The 17,250-nt window shown below is 45.1% G+C and overlaps 1 protein-coding gene across 1 annotated transcript in view; it reads right to left on the bottom strand.

The window, feature by feature from the left end:
* p4hb (prolyl 4-hydroxylase, beta polypeptide) overlaps positions 1–15,152 on the bottom strand; it is a 32,827-nt gene extending 17,675 nt beyond the window's left edge. Inside the window, exons 1-3 of the mRNA XM_068003935.1 lie at positions 14,772–15,152; positions 6,189–6,395; positions 3,289–3,422 (exon numbers count right to left, since the gene is read on the bottom strand). Coding sequence (XP_067860036.1) covers positions 3,289–3,422; positions 6,189–6,395; positions 14,772–14,910 — 480 coding nt within the window. The 5' untranslated portion in view covers positions 14,911–15,152. The remainder of the gene's footprint in view (positions 1–3,288; positions 3,423–6,188; positions 6,396–14,771) is intronic.
* Positions 15,153–17,250: the final 2,098 nt, after the last annotated feature.

Below are 17,250 nucleotides of genomic sequence, written 5' to 3'. Positions count from 1 at the left end.
TGCTCACCGATGCTCAGTTTGGGTTCCGCCAGGACCACTCTGCTCCAGACCTCATTACAGCCTTGGTCCAAACATGGACAAAAGAGCTGAATTCCAGAGGTGAGGTGAGAGTGACTGCCCTTGACATCAAGGCAGCATTTGACCGAGTGTGGCACCAAGGAGCCCTAGTAAAATTGAAGTCAATGGGAATCAGGGGGAAAACTCTCCAGTGGCTGGAGTCATACCTAGCACAAAGGAAGATGGTAGTGGTTGTTGGAGGCCAATCATCTCAGCCCCAGCGCATTGCTGCAGGAGTTCCTCAGGGCAGTGTCCTAGGCCCAACCATCTTCAGCTGCTTCAATGACCTTCCCTCCATCATAAGGTCAGAAATGGGGATGTTCGCTGATGACTGCAGTGTTCAGTTCCATTCGCAACCCCTCAGATAATGAAGCAGTCCGAGCCCGCATGCAGCAAGACCTGGACAACATCCAGGCTTGGGCTGATAAGTGGCAAGTAACATTCGCGCCAGATAAGTGCCAGGCAATGACCATCTCCAACAAGAGAGTCTAACCACCTCCCCTTGACATTCAACGGCATTACCATCGCCGAATCCCCCACCATCAACATCCTGGGGGTCACCATTGACCAGAAACTTAACTGGACCAGCCATATAAATACTGTGGCTACGAGAGCAGGTCAGAGGCTGGGTATTCTGCGGCGAGTGACTCACCTCCTGACTCCCCAAAGCCTTTCCACCATCTACAAGGCACAAGTCAGGAGTGTGATGGAATACTCTCCACTTGCCTGGATGAGTGCAGCTCCAACAACACTCAAGAAGCTCGACACCATCCAAGATAAAGCAGCCCGCTTGATTGGCACCCCATCCACCACCCTAAACATTCACTCCCGTCACCACCGGCGCACCGTGGCTGCAGTGTGCACCATCCACAGGATGCACTGCAGCAACTCGCCAAGGCTTCTTCGACAGCACCTCCCAAACCCGCGACCTCTACCACCTAGAAGGACAAGGGCAGCAGGCGCATGGGAACAACACCACGTGCACGTTCCCCTCCAAGTCACACACCATCCCGACTTGGAAATATATCGCCGTTCCTTCATTGTCGCTGGGTCAAAATCCTGGAACTCCCTTCCTAACAGCACTGTGGGAGAAGCGTCACCACACGGACTGCAGCGGTTCAAGAAGGCGGCTCACCACCACCTTCTCAAGGGCAATTAGGGATGGGCAATAAATGCCGGCCTTGCCAGCAACGCCCACATCCCGGGAACGAATAAAAAAATTTTTAAAAATTAATCTGAGGTGACAGCCAGGGAGTCAAGAGGATGACTTCAGCTTTACAGACATTAAGCAATCCAATCATCTAGGATCTGGTGTCAGGTAGTTGGAGATAGCCTCGAGACACCAGTGGAAGAGGCAGAGGGATAGCACTGGACCTCACTGTACACATGGAAGCTGACCACATATTCCTGGACAACAATGGAGGAAGATCCAAAGATGGAGCTCAGGCAACACTGCAGACAGAAAAGCCTCAATACTGTATGCAGAAAACAATGTTCTAACTACCTGGTATACAAACATTTTTCTAAACCCCCACTGGAATTTTGCCTTTATCTTAAATTTGTGGACTATTATCTTGGCAACAAACAGAACCAACTCAATCCTCCATTACCTTGACCTCAGTTCAAGTGGGGGAAAAAGTTCCAACTCTAGAGCGTCAAGTTTCTACATAACTAACCTTTATTTTGGCAATTTTTCCTTTCTTTGCCTTCCCCATTGTTTATCACCTTGTTCAGCTCACCCTCCGTTTCCTAAACATTCAAAACTTGACAACTCGAGCATTTCCCCTCCCGCTGCCACATTAGATTAATCCTGCCCCACAGCTCTAGTTAACCTCCCCACAAGGATATTGGTCCCAGCTCTGTTCAATGCCACCCCCACCCACAGTGCTCACCCCCTACTGTAGGAGTTGTGCAAACATCCTAGGAATCTGAACAAGTTCCCTCAACATCACATCTCTAGCCACACTTAACTCCTCAATCTAGCTGTTCTTGTATTGAACAGTGGGACACTGAATCCTGCAATTGGTACCTTTGACATCCCCTTTCTTAATCCTTCACTTAACTTCAGAATTATTTTTGCGGGACCCAAATCCTGTTCTGTGTCGCCAATTCACGTATGAACCCAGACTTGCTAGCTGATCCTCTCCAAGAGCTTTTGCACCCACTCCAGGTGCATTTATATTGCAGCACTGCCACAGGCAGCCCTGACTTTGGTGCCAGGTACTGCCTCCAGTAGCAGCACACAGTACCACCTCAAGGAATTAACCCACTGCAATGCCGCTACTGCAGTTCTTCTGGTCATGGGCCAATGTCCTCAGCCCACCTATACACAGTAGCAATGCTGTTTTCACATCCATCTGTAGGCCTACCCCATAGTTTAGTTTCAGAGCACAGAATTGGGAAATACTAACAGTAGACAATGAAACAATTTCCATTTGCTATCCTAAGAGGGGCTTTCAGATCATTTTATTTCATTTCACTGGGAAGTCACCCGATTTGAAATATGGTTTTGTATTTTGTTGTTTTTTGTATGGTTGTGAAACCCAATGATAGATTGAGAGGAAATTCTCAGTCTTTTGCTAATGAATGATTCTTTAAATGTTTATTAAAAAATACCAACAGAAGAATCCCCAGGCAACTTAATAGTCACTATTCTATTAGCTCCATATCCCAGTGGGCTTTAAATGGCAACAGACAATGTAAATAGGGGCAAAATAAAAGCATCTTATTCACAATTATGTAAAGACACTAGCCAATTACAATGAGTAAATGAGTGGCCATGTTCTAGTAGTAACTTGTAAAAAGCAGTGCAGCTGATGGTTAGCAGTGTGTCTATCAGTCAGTTCATGTAAATACATGCAGCAGTTATGTTGCACACTGGTCATCAGTGCTGCATTGAATTCAACAAAAGGGAAACTCCAGTCAGCATGAAACCAGATTTAAATCCATCCCCCCCAATGTATTCTTCATTCAATTCCTAAAAATGGAAAAAGAGTGGACAGTTTTGTCAGTTCTTCCCAATAAACATCACTTGCAGTCAGTGGCTGGTAAGCAGGACTCAAAACATATGGCACATTACATACATTGAACACTGCCTTTCACCACTCCCAGACTACACGAGCAGCCAGTAAAACAGCAGCTCCTTACCCACATTATTCAGTGTTGTCACTCCAGTGGAGCTGCATTAGTTTTCCCATGTTGCACACAAATCTTTTAAGCAATAATCAGTACCTTAAAAAACCCAATAACAACCACTTCAGATGACTCCACTAGTTTCTCAGCAGCTTCTGCATCGGTGATGGTGTCTGCTGCAGGTCCTGTGCGTTTCTTTAGCCAGTTTACAATATCTTCATGCTGTCTTCCAGCTACCAAAGGAAAGTCAAAGCACTTTAAAAAGGACTATTTGCTCACATGAAGAAAACTCAAGTAGTAATGTGAAGAGATGCCACTTCTCAGGAAGTTAACCAAGTGACCAGACCCTATATTGTGTGCTCTTCATGTGATGGAGCAAATCTTGTTACCAATACCTGCAAACCAGGAGATGGGCAACACTAGCCAAATTTTTGTAGCATTAAGATATACAGCACCAATCAGTGAAACTTGTACTGAACAGATAACCTCTTGAACGATCTAGTGCAGTAGACTTCAGTTTCTAACTATACAGTTGGGAGGCACCAAGGCGATGTCACAACTACCCTTCCTCTGCTGTTTGTTTACAGGGAGACCAGCGATGAATTTGAGGTGAATAGCAGACACATTAAGGGAAAGCCAGATAAACACAAAGAAAGGAAAAGGGTATGCTGACAGGGTTTGACAAGGTAAGGTGGGAGGCAGCTTGTGTGGAACATAAACACCATAGACCAGTTGGGCCGAATGGCCTGTTATGTACTTAATTCATAGAATTTACAGCAGAGTATAAGACCACATGTCCAAGACCTGGCCAATAATATGAAAGGCCCTTTTAATTAGCTTTGCTGGAATATTGCTCGTGAATTGGAGGTACTGGCTGAGTTACAACTAAGTTCATAATTTATTAACTCTTTAAAAAGTACTGAATTTAAGAATCACTAGCTTGTGGCAAATGAATAATTCAGCTTCTGTTTATTGTATAAAATGGTGGAATTCTCAATATTTGTGAATTAAATTCTGCAATGGCATTGTGTGAAATCTGAAAAACAGTGGTCTCACTTACTTTGAATGTGTGCAGGCCCCTGCACAAGAGCAGCCCATTTTTGGACAGTGGCTGTTAATCAAGACTGCTGCTAAGTAGTTATTCCTCTGGGGCTGGGCTCCTGAAGCTGCAGTAGCTTTAGTGCCTCCCAACTGTATAGTTAGAAACTCAAGTTAAACCAGAAGTGGGTTTTAAGACCCAGTTTAAAAAAAAGTTTTAGGATCATCTAGATACTGGGCTGTGGGAGCCAGCAGCCAAAGAATTTAAAAGCAACTTTAGATGTTAAGAGCACTGTCCTCTTACTTTATGGACTAGCCTTTAAAGCCAGTGCCCCTCAATAGGATCTCGATCAGAGGGGAAAACAATTTTATATCAAATGAGTGCAGTCTCAACCCAGTTCACAGTGATCAATAATCTACAGTACAAGCACCCATAATGTGGCACTGAACTGGCAAGAGATGCCACAAGCAGGATGGAGATAATGCGGCCAGTTTAGTTAAAGTAGATTGTAGGGATCTCCCGGTGACTCAAACATATCCAGTGATCCACACAGACCAGAAAGATCTCAGGGAAGAGGAAAAAACCTTGGCCAGAGATCCTGCAAATGTCAACCAGCACCCATGGAACACTCAGGAGAGGTGGGGCAGTGCACAGGAGCTTCAATCTGACCCACACAATAAATATGGCATCTGCCTGTAACAAGCACTAAACAGCTTCCCCCACTTCTAAATTTAATCAAAAGGAATCAATTCCTGCATGGTATACAGATATCACTACTCACTGCAAAGGTCTTTCAGCATTGCACCACTTCAGTCTGATCAGTTTTATGACTGGGATCTGAATTGCTCAATACTTATCACAACCTCAATGTAGGTTGTAGTTAAATAGAGATTATAGGCTTTTACCCAAAAATTCAACTTAAACAATATAGACCACCACAAATTCATTTGCTCAGAGTATATGTAAATTTATACAACTGTTAAATCATACAGAAATCTCAATATTGGATAACATTCATTGTTATATCCACAAGTGATAACTATTTTGCATAGAGTTTCATAAGGTATGACTGTGAGCCATCAATTTCACTTTCAGATAGTGACAAGTCTACATGAAACCCACAGGAATGAGGTAGTATTTTCACACCCAGGACTAACCTTCTAAAAGTGAAACAAAGCTTGTTTATATTGCATTAACAACATACAATTCAGCTTCTGAAACCCAAATGTCTCATGAAGGCGTCGGTTGCAAATTCACCAACATGCCCATATGACCAGACTGAATACTTATGATAAAACATTCAAGGTTTAAAACCCTTCGACCAAGTTTTGTCACCTGTCCCAATATCTCATGCAGCACGGTGTCAAAGTTTGTTTGATAACGCTCCTGTGAAGTTTGGGATGTTTTACTAAGTTAATGGCACTACATTTATGCTCAAAAAACTATTTTGAAATCTCCTGGCTTACGTGGACAAACAAAGCCAGTTTGCACTAGCACAACCTAACAAGGGGATGAATGATTAGTCTAAAACGTTAGACCAGATGGGACCAATGTTTAACATCTCATCTGAAGGACAAGATAAGGCATTGAACAAAGACTAGGTAGATCCCAGCAATACAATTGTGCTTCCAAGCAGTGAGCTGACCACCACAACTTACAAAGTACTGGTGGCTACTGATTTGTCACTGATGGCAGTAGCTAAAGTAATGAATTAAATTCAAAGCAAATGCTCATTAGTGTATTTCTTTAAGTTTAATTTTTGCTATAGTATTTAACCAGTAAGCTCTGTTACAACACTAAACATGCAAGGGCTGTGCAGCCCAATTCTGGTAACTTACTTGCACTAACAAAATAGTTTGCTCAAGTTCCAAGTGAAAAGTACCAGTTTATTTTTAACAAACCAGGACAGTGCATGTTATTTATGCATTTACTGTACAGTTACAATAGGAATTGTCATTACCTGCATAGTCCTTAGGGTTGCTCGTATCTCCATTTTTAAAAAACTTGATGGTTGGGTACCCCCGCACTGAAAACATCTGTGCTAGGTCAGATTCCTCAGTGGCATCTACTTTTGCAAGTCTGATCTCAGAGCCTTCTTCTTTCAGCTTTGCAGCAGCTTTGCTATATTCAGGAGCAAGTGCCTTGCAGTGTCCACACCAGGGGGCATCTGTAGGAGGGTTACAGTCACAAGTCAGCTCAAAACTATCAAATGTGCAATAGGGTCAGCACAAAGCTGAAAAATTCACAGATTTTCTCAGATGCTGCAATATCCAGAGTCAAAGGATCTGTATGTGATTTAGGCATAGAATTTAACCCATTTGCTGTAAAACACATGCTTATGTTAAAAGCCACTGAATTTGAAAGGAGACTTTCACATTAAAGAAATGAAGACTGGAATAAGAAACAGGATCAATATTGTAGTAGATTAACTGCTTTGATCAGCTTATTGGGATGTGTGTTGAAAGTTAGTTCTCAGTCAAACCATTTAGGTTCTGGAATAATTTAACTGAAATGGGCTTTATTGGAGGTGGCAGGAGGGAAAAGATAAATTCACTCTGGAGACACATACCAGTCTAAATTAACTATATGCAGGTAGGACAAGTTGAATTTTTAACAGCCTCCAGTGTTGCGATACCATGCATTGTTATGCCAGTGTGCAGCAAGATCGACAAACGGATACCCACATATCAGAGACTAGGCACTTTTCATATATCCTCTCAGTACAGGAATAACAGCAAGAGCACCTGCATCTCATTCCCTTAACACTGGCAGTAAGCTCCCAGAGCAGGGCTTTCCCTCAGACCACCAGCATAAATAAGCAGCAAGAAATGTGGTGCAGGCTGCCCAAGCCTCATAGGTTACAATTCTTTCAGCAATGCTGTCTCACCTCTGTTGCTGTTTCTCTGTCCCCTACCCCCAATGACATTGGGTTTGGTCTGAGGCATGCCCAATAGCATTAATGACAAAGGAGTGTCCATGCGGTTTTGATAGGAAAATAAAGATAAATTGTTTCCAGTGGCAGAAGGATCAGGACACAGATTTAAGGTGATCAGCAAAAGAGCCAAAGGCAACAAGGAAACTTTTTTCACACTACAAGTTGTAATGATCTGGAATGCACTGCCTGAAAGGGTGGTGGAAACAGATTCAATAGGGAATGGACATAGAATTTACAGCACAAACAGGCCATTCAGCCCAACTAGTCTTTGTCAATGTTTATACTCCACTTGAGCCTCCTCCCACCCTACTTCATCTAACCACTAGCATATCCTTCTATTCCTTTCTCCCTCATGTACTTCTCTAGCTTCCCCTTAAATGCATTACCAATGGCTTCAATAGCTCTGCTGCTGACAGTTGTTCTAAAATAGTTTAAAACCCAAAACAAAACAGATTACCTGATCAATAAGCTGCAACAGTGAATTTCTATCATCTGCTTTTCCTCTGACATTTTGCCAGAGGAAGACCAGATAATAAGATTAGACATTAGAAATTAGCTAACCAGAAGAACAGTAGAAAGGAAAAAAATTACAGGGCTATGAAGAAAGAGCAAGGGACTAATTTAATAGCTTTCAAAGAGCTGGCACAGACAATGGACCAAATGGCCTCCTGTGCTGTACCTACTATAAAAGTTATTGCCAAATCCAGACCACAGCACAAATGGAGCAGATTTGGCATAACAGAAACCCCTCAGTCGGACGAAGAAAAATCTCTAGCAAAAGCCAGGCAATGACAAAAAAAACTAGGAATTTCAGTGGTTTTCCAATGGAGTAGCTTGTGAAAAATGGATAGAATTCCATGTAGATTCTCACCCATGAGACAACCATGACAAATATTTGAACCACACAAGTCCAGACTAGATTCTAACCACTAACTTTTGGATCAGATTGATGCTGCTCTGCCTTTCAGTGCAGCCATTCTACAAGAACCCCCCAATAAGCAGCCCACAGCATTACATTCTATTTTAGCAGAAAATTACATTACTGCATGATAGTATCACATGTTCTTCCTGACCTTGCACTTTAAATTCAGCTCACCTCAACTAGCCTTAATGCTGCAGTGCAGTATGAAAATGTTAGCCTTCAGTCAGAAGAAAAAACTTGCAGGTCACAGTAACCCAACATCTGGCTATCTACTGCAATCATTCCCATCCTAAATCACATGTCCTCCATCCAGCAACCTCAGCACCACCTTAATATGGTATGAAATAATTCTTTACACAAGGAAAGGCTTGTACTGGGTAGATAACCTTGTCAAAACATTCCAATACCACAATGTGGGAACAGTCAATAAAAAGGCAGAGAAATTAATGAGGCGGTCAGCACATTAACCAGTACCGAGAACAAAGGCCCTTCGCACAGGAGTCCCGTACAGGTGGGGAAAGGGATAGTGACAGTTTTCAACACTGGGTCGTGAATATCAGGAGGTTTCAACGCAGGCATAAAATGCCACTCAGCAAGTTACCAGACTGGTTTTAATACACCAATTACTTTGCATGAAGTCACAACTGCAAACAGCGGCAAAAGTAAAACTTGCATTTACACTTTCTCCACTCAACAGTAACTGATGCTAGATTACTCCTGATCACCACAGCTCTCCATTCTTCTGAAAGCAGGTGATCTTTATCAGGCAGGTGAAAGGAGGGGGTTGAGATACAAAGTGGAGGACAATCCTGACCGTACTGGACATCCATACACATTCACTTTCCAATCAGGGTCATCAGATACTGACTAGGAGCCAAAACACCAGATAACTTTGCCTTGGGCAGATTATGGTGCCCCTACCATTGCCCTGGCAAAGTTCAGCTAAAATCAGCTCAGACCAGGGATTCAACCAGAGAACTTCAGGAATCTACTGCACACCAGCTTTTTCAATTCAATCATGCAACAATTTTTGTGAATATTCATAACTAAAAATTGGCCATTTTAATCAACCTTGAGACATGAAAGTACTGTCCAGGAAGCAAGTTTCTGATCAGCAGCATTCCCAGTGAAGGTGCAAAGCAGGGGTCAGAGGTAGAGGGGAGGGTGAATGAACCCCAGCACACATCAGACAATGGTGTCATTTAGCAGAGGTTAGGGTACAATGACTCTTCCTGCCCTGTGCACAGAACAATGCACAGCAATAGGAACAAAATTTTAAAACACTACAAGTATTGAAATTACCATAAAATCTAAATAAGTAAAGTAGGAACAGTGGTATTTTTGACCATGGCAGTAAGTTGATTAGTGTTTGTTTGTGAATATGCTATACTCTACATTCCTGGTCTTGCCAAACTACACACTACCTGTAATTAACATGCCTGTGCTGCTCAAACTAGCCACTAAGCAAGACAAATCTCAGCAATAATTCCACCTCAACACCAGGAATGCACCTGGTCTCCACTTCACAGGGAGGAAAAATGTTAGTGTAGTACAGCACAAACCACATCTCACCAATCTAGTGCCACAATGCAACAAGTCGTGCTACATTCTGGGTTACTCCTATGAATCTGAACAAGGGTGCATGAGGTCAATTTGTATTGGGATGCCTCCTTTAGTACAGTTAAACTGCTGGGACAGACATTACAGCAGCATGCCCCCCCCCCCACCCCATTCACTAAACAGGGGGTCTGCATTATACCCTCACTTCCACCAATCCTGCTGAGTGAGGAACTGTGATTTTTAATGGGAAAAATGCCAAGTATATAAAGAATACAATCTGCGTTTCATTACTCATCAGACTACCGTTGTGGGTTGTTTGTAAAAAAACCAAGGCTTCTTCAAACATTCGACTGGCACGTAGCTGGTGCATGTATAGGGAGAAATGCAGAGATATTTCTTGGGTCTGATGGAGATTCCAAAATGACACCTTTAACATTCAAAGTCAGTCGATGAACACAGCTCCTGGCCCTTTTAACAAAGAATCACTGGAATGCCTGCCTATCCATGACACTGTCAACTTAATATAAAATTGATGTTGTAAATAAAATATTTCTGCCTTCCAAATGCTTTAAGTCCTGAATCCAGTGTCTGCAGTGTTACAGATCAATAAAGCTCAATATTCTACATGCAGCACAGCTTTAAAGCTTTTCAGGCAGAACATTATCCAATAGGCAACATCTGGAACTGGACAATTGAGAATGTGCAAACATTATTCAGATACTCTTCTGTGGGAGGACACCTTCCACACATCTCCCCCCCCAACCTTCCTGGAACATAGCCAAGATCAGCAACTCAGTATGCAGAGGATAACCAGCATGAACACTCATCCATTAAACTGTTACAGTTTACTACAGGACCACTTGGAATTAACTTTGATTACAACATACAGCTCCTTTACAGATCCCACCCTCCCACTGAATATTTGAAATAAGCAATTTGAATTTTACAGATTTAATTATTAGTACAGCAGAGGCAGTCAGTATACCCTTTGCCCCTTAGAGTTAACACCCACAACGGTTTAGTGGGCAAAAGCAACTAGTTCAATCCCCAAGTCTGTGCAGAATTAGTTGATCTCAACCAGTACTACTGACCTCCCCACACATGGGCTGGAGGAAGTGCATCACAGGGCCCCAAATCCTAACCACTGCTGGAAAGTATGCATGGGAGAATGTCAGAGCAGAACAGAATCAGGACCCACAGAATTGTTCCCCAGCTACATCCAGCGAGAGGGACAGGGAGAGAGCAGAGTGTATGCAAATGTCACTTCCTAGAAAGTCATTTATTTCTACATTCTGCATCATTGGCGTCAGCATGTAGAGGGTTTAAACAAAATAAATCCCGACTACAATAGAAGAAAATCAACTTGTTTTGTAAACAGCAAAGTCTTCCACAAAGTTACAACACTGGCAAATAACCACAGTGCCACAAAATGTCATCTTAATCCAAATAAACCAATGGTACAGAGTAATGAGATAAGCAGAATTATTGTGGTTCTGCTTATCTTCAATACATACAATCTCTGCTACAGATTATGGCACTTGTAGGTCAGCAGTGATTTCAGGCAAACACCATCAGCCTCTCAGTGCCATTCTCCCACTCATGCTGCATTGTCCAGATGTCAGGCAGAAACCAGGCCATTAAATCTGGCAGCAGTTCCCAGACCCACAAAGGGTCTCAGCTGTTGAGGGAACAAGGCATGTTTACAATACTAGCAGCAAGTGACAGCAAAGGAAATGCAAAGTTCCCACTTTGCAAGTTTTAAAAACTTAGGTAATTTGAAGCCTCCCAGTCAGATCCAAATTTGTGGTATTACTGGCTTTTAAACTGATATTGACTGGACTCTTATGCCTTGGATTTAGCCCTTCAAGGGTTGAAGAGAGCTTTTCTCTTCCGCCAATCTGTACACAATGCAAGTGTTAAATGGTAAACATTTGTCACAGTGGTCAAACTACAACATACTTTAACAATGCCAAGAAGCAGGAGCGTCAACACATTCATTTAAAAATAAACCTTTACAAACAAGCGACGAGGAGCGTAGGAAGATAGGAACAGGAGTAGGCCGTTCAGCCATTCAATGAGATCACGACAGATCTGTATCCTAACTCCATTTACCCACCTTGGCTCCATATCCCTTAATACCCTTGGCTAGCAAAAATAGATCAATCTCAGGTTTAAAATTATTAATTGAGGTAGCATCTACTGCTTTGAGAGTGTGTTCCACACTGCTACCATTCTTTGCGTGAAGAGGTGTTTCCTAACTTCACTCCTGAATGGCCTGGCTCTGATTTTAGGTTAAGGTTTATGACTCCTTATCCTAGACTCCACCAGTGGAAAAAGTTTCTCTATCTACCCTATCAATTCCTTTCAAAATCCTAAAAACCTCAATTAAAATCAGCCACTAGCCTCCTATATGCCAGGGATTACAAGCCCAGTTTATGCAATACCTCCTAATTTAACCCTTGGAGCCCTGGTATCATTCCAGTGAATCAGCACTGCACTCCTTCATGGCCAATATATCTTTTCTAAGATGCAGTGCCCAGAACTGTACACAGTACTCCAGATGTGGTCTAACCAGGGCCTTGTAGAGCTATAGCAAAACTTTCTCCTTTATATTCTAGCCCTCTAGATGTAAAGGCTAACAGTTGATCATTTTGCTGCAGTGTACAGTTAACAGGGCTCAAAATGATAACAGCACATACAAATCAGTCAAAATTAGAAACTTTGTAACCACAGTCTGCAGCATGTCTGGGCTTTTTATACAAAACTGTACCCCATCCTATAATTTAAACATTTTGCTAACAAATGTTTGTGTTAGGCATGCAAGCCACATTAGAGTATGGGTACTTTTTACCTAAAATGTTTAGGCAAGTCAATGCAACCAATTTTCTTCACTAGAGTCCTGCCCACTGGACATGAAACAATGAAATGTACAGACAAGTTTCATACAGCTTCATTAAGACAGCTGATCAAAATGCTAAAGGAAATAAACCAGTTTGTGCAGAATTTCAATTCTGACTGGAGGAACCAGGTACACAGTATTACTGGTTCTATCCAATATTTTAAAGCCACTTCCCAACAGTTTACACCATACCAAGTTCCCTTTTATTTTAAAATATTTTTTAAAAAGTGACTTCTGCAAACATTCTGTTACACTTAACTGTTACTTCCTTGCAACCAAGGATTTGCCAATCCTGATTCCAGACTTGAACTACAATCAACTTGAATAGATTTAGTGCAATGAGGTAAACAATTGCCAGTCCTTTGATTAACTGTGTGGACAGCTGCTACCAAAGCATCCAAGGCACAAAAGCACTTCCCAGCTGCAAGATGCATGCCAATAAGGAATGTGCACAAGAGCTAAAACCAAGTCAGACATCAACCTTTTCCTCTAACAGCAATGTGTCACATATCTTTCCCAACCTGCAGCAGCTGTTGCAATCCACTTAAGAAACAAGGTCGATAACTGGCATGTTTAGGCACACTTCCAAAACTGGCAGAAACATTGGTGGGATTGGGGTAAATCTGCACTCAAGCATGCTCACTATAATTGCCTTAGGAGGCCAAAGATTCTAGCTCAAAAGTATCCAAGTACAGCTTGCATCAGACAAAAAGTGTTAGCCAGTTAAACTGACTCCAGAAGTGTCCTGCTCCAAAGGCTGCCCCTTGCCCCTTAAATTGGGACATATACAATGTCCCAATTTAAGGGGAAGGGACCTACCTATTCTTGTAATTCCCTACAGCACAATTTTGAAGTTCCTTTTTAAAAAAAATCCGCATTCACCACGTCGCTACCAACGGTCAGACTGAAATCACGAAATATTTTTAATTATTCGGCGCTTGTTATATTTTAGAAGTAAAGGCCTTCGTATTTGTTTGAAATCACTCGTCATTCTTGTGGTTATTTTTTTTGTTAGGGAGGGGGGACGAGTCACCCACTTAAATAACACGTTGGAAGCAGGGCTAATCAGGACACTCCCTCTCCAGCACCCACCGTGCAATCTGGGGATTGGGAAGCGGAGCCACTCTCCGGCCACTGGCCCTCGTACACGTCAACTTAAAGTGCTGCAGAATGCCCGCCTCCTTCACTTTTTGTGGGTCGCCAGTGGCTGAAAGGAGCCGTCAATTAGCCCCGTCCCTTCAGACTGCAATAACCCTGCGGCTTTTCCTGGTACGTTACGTGCAGCTTGGAGCGAATGCATTGTACGCGGAGAAACAGACAGCAAAAGTGAATTAAGATACAACACAATCTAAAATAAAGATTCTGAATTTGTGCAGAATATGCAAAACCCACTTAAAAATGGTCAGAAGAAAACCTGAATTAAGTCCAGTTCTGATGAAAGGTCATCGACCTGAAACATCAACTTTCTCTCCACAGATGCTGCCTGACCTGAGTGTTTCTGTTTTAATTTCAGATGTCCAGCATCCGCAGTGTTTTTACTGTTTTGTTTTTGCTAAATGAAGTCCGGTTTTTTTTTTACTATTTGTTCCTATACAATGCAAACCCAGTAACACTTCTCACATGGAGGGGACACCGATCTGACTTCTCAGTAAAGTTCAGATCAGTGAAAGTCACAGATACTTTCAGATAAGTAACAAAAATAACGCAAAGAGCGAGCTGGAAATTGGCAGCGAGTTAGTGAGCGGTTTCCGTTCACACCCTCCTTCAGAAGGCGAAAGACTTGCAGTAACTTTACACACTGCCGGGATTGAAATGAAATCCGCGCCGCTGACAAAAAAAAAAACACAAACACACAAAACTTTTGAAGTGCAGCCTGGAGGAAGCACTTTCTGACCCGGGTGTAGGAATCACATCCCCGCACAAGCCCAGACCCCCCGGGAAGGGAACACACACACACCCCGCAACTCAGGGTGGCAGCAGCCACTCCCCAGGAGAGGGGCAAAGGGGGGGAGGGGGGGGCAGAGTCTCATCACCCTCTCCCCAAGTGGCTTTATACGGACAGGAGTCGGCCCTGGTAAGCACCGGCCCTCCCATTACCCGAAGGGAGTTAACACTAGGTGAGGAGGAGGTCAAATGTTGGATCTTCGTTGGCTCGTTGCTAGTTATTTGCCCCCTTTTACTAGTTAGTGCGCTGGTTAATTTAACCCCCACCCACCCCTGCACTCACAGAACTCGACGAGCAGGTGGCTGTACTTTAGCAGCGCGTCCTCGAAGTTGTCCTTCTTCAGCACCAGCACGCCGTCCTCCTCGGCGATTTCGGTTGCCAAGGCCAAGGCGGCCAGGCACAGCACACTCACAGGCCACATCTGGGCGACAGCGGAGCAGCGAATGCGTGAGCGGACGGCTTTAATCTCGACCGGGGATTGGGAAGGGGAGGAGGAGGGGGAGGGGGGGGCGGGGAACGGACGGAGTGACAGCCGGGGCTCGGGTACTGTGACTGGCTGGGGTGATGATGGCGGCGGCGGCCGGCGGCTTCTCCCTCCCCGAGTCTCTCAGGCGGCCTCGAACGTGGCACTCGGAGAGCGGGCGGACAAGAGAGAAGGAACGGCGCGACTGCGCAGGCGCTTAAATCACCGCTTAGCGGCTCGTGGAGCGATCTGACTGGCCCGCGCCCGCCCGCCCGCCGGAAGTGAAACCCGAGAACGCGCCGTGGGGGCGGGCCTCGGGTTTGATGTTGCCAGTATTAATGATGGCTGCCAGTGTGAAGGATGGTTGCCAGGCTGCCAGTATTAATGATGGTTGCCAGGCTGCCAGTATTAAAGATTAGTTGCCAGTATTAACGATGGCTGCCAGTATCATTGAAGCCTGCCCAGTATTTTGTGATGGCTGCCAGTAATAATGATGGCTGCCAACCCAATCTGTTTGCCCCCCCCCCCACCTCTTCTCAACCCAGCCAAAGTACAACAGGCCCTGCCCAGGCAGAGAGAGACTCCCAGGCACACCAGAGAGATTCCCCCGTTCACTCCCCACAGAGAGTTTCCCTGTTCACTCCCCACAGAGAGTTTCCCCGTTCACTCCCCACAGAGAGTTTCCCCGTTCACTCCCCACAGAGAGTTTCCCCGTATACACCCCACAGAGAGTTTCCCCGTACACTCCCACAGAGAGTTTCCCCGTACACACCCCACAGAGAGTTTCCCCGTACACTCCCACAGAGAGTTTCCCCGTACACACCCCACAGAGAGTTTCCCCGTTCACTCCCCACAGAGAGTTTCCCCGTATACACCCCACAGAGAGTTTCCCCGTTCACTCCCCACAGAGAGTTTCCCCGTACACTCCCACAGAGAGTTTCCCCGTTCACACCCCACAGAGAGTTTCCCCGTTCACTCCCCACAGAGAGTTTCCCCGTTCACTCCCCACAGAGAGTTTCCCCGTTCACTCCCCACAGAGAGTTTCCCCGTACACTCCCACTGAGAGTTTCCCCGTTCACACCCCACAGAGAGTTTCCCCGTTCACTCCCCACAGAGAGTTTCCCCGTTCACTCCCCACAGAGAGTTTCCCCGTTCACTCCCCACAGAGAGTTTCCCCGTACACACCCCACAGAGAGTTTCCCCGTATACACCCCACAGAGAGTTTCCCCGTTCACTCCCCACAGAGAGTTTCCCCGTTCACTCCCCACAGAGAGTTTCCCCGTTCACTCCCCACAGAGAGTTTCCCCGTACACTCCCACAGAGAGTTTCCCCGTTCACACCCCACAGAGAGTTTCCCCGTTCACTCCCCACAGAGAGTTTCCCCGTATACACCCCACAGAGAGTTTCCCCGTACACTCCCACAGAGAGTTTCCCCGTACACACCCCACAGAGAGTTTCCCCGTTCACACCCCACAGAGAGTTTCCCCGTACACACCCCACAGAGAGTTTCCCCGTACACTCCCACAGAGAGTTTCCCCGTACACACCCCACAGAGAGTTTCCCCGTACACACCCCACAGAGAGTTTCCCCGTACACTCCCCACAGAGAGTTTCCCCGTACACTCCCCACAGAGAGTTTCCCCGTACACTCCCCACAGAGAGTTTCCCCGTTCACACCCCACAGAGAGTTTCCCCGTACACTCCCACAGAGAGTTTCCCCGTACACTCCCCACAGAGAGTTTCCCCGTACACTCCCCACAGAGAGTTTCCCCGTACACACCCCACAGAGAGTTTCCCCGTACACTCCCCACAGAGATTTCCCCGTACACACCCCACAGAGAGTTTCCCCGTACACACCCCACAGAGAGTTTCCCCGTACACACCCCACAGAGAGTTTCCCCGTTCACACCCCACAGAGAGTTTCCCCGTACACTCCCCACAGAGAGTTTCCCCGTTCACTCCCCACAGAGAGTTTCCCCGTATACACCCCACAGAGAGTTTCCCCGTATACACCCCACAGAGAGTTTCCCCGTACACACCCCACAGAGAGTTTCCCCGTACACACCCCACAGAGAGTTTCCCCGTACACTCCCCACAGAGATTTCCCCATACAACAGGCTCTCCCCACAGAGAGTATCCCTGTACACCAGGCACTCCCCACAGAGAGTTTCCCCGTACACACCCCATAGAGAGTTTCCCCGGACACACCCCACAGAGATTTCCCCGTACACTCCCCACAGAGATTTCCCATACCTCAGGCTCTCCCCACAGGGATTTCCCGGTAGACACCCCACAGAGA

Source organism: Heptranchias perlo, chromosome 23, assembly GCF_035084215.1.
Source record: "Heptranchias perlo isolate sHepPer1 chromosome 23, sHepPer1.hap1, whole genome shotgun sequence".
NCBI classification, from domain to species: Eukaryota; Metazoa; Chordata; class Chondrichthyes; order Hexanchiformes; family Hexanchidae; genus Heptranchias; species Heptranchias perlo.
This window is presented reverse-complemented; position numbering and strand designations above follow the sequence as displayed.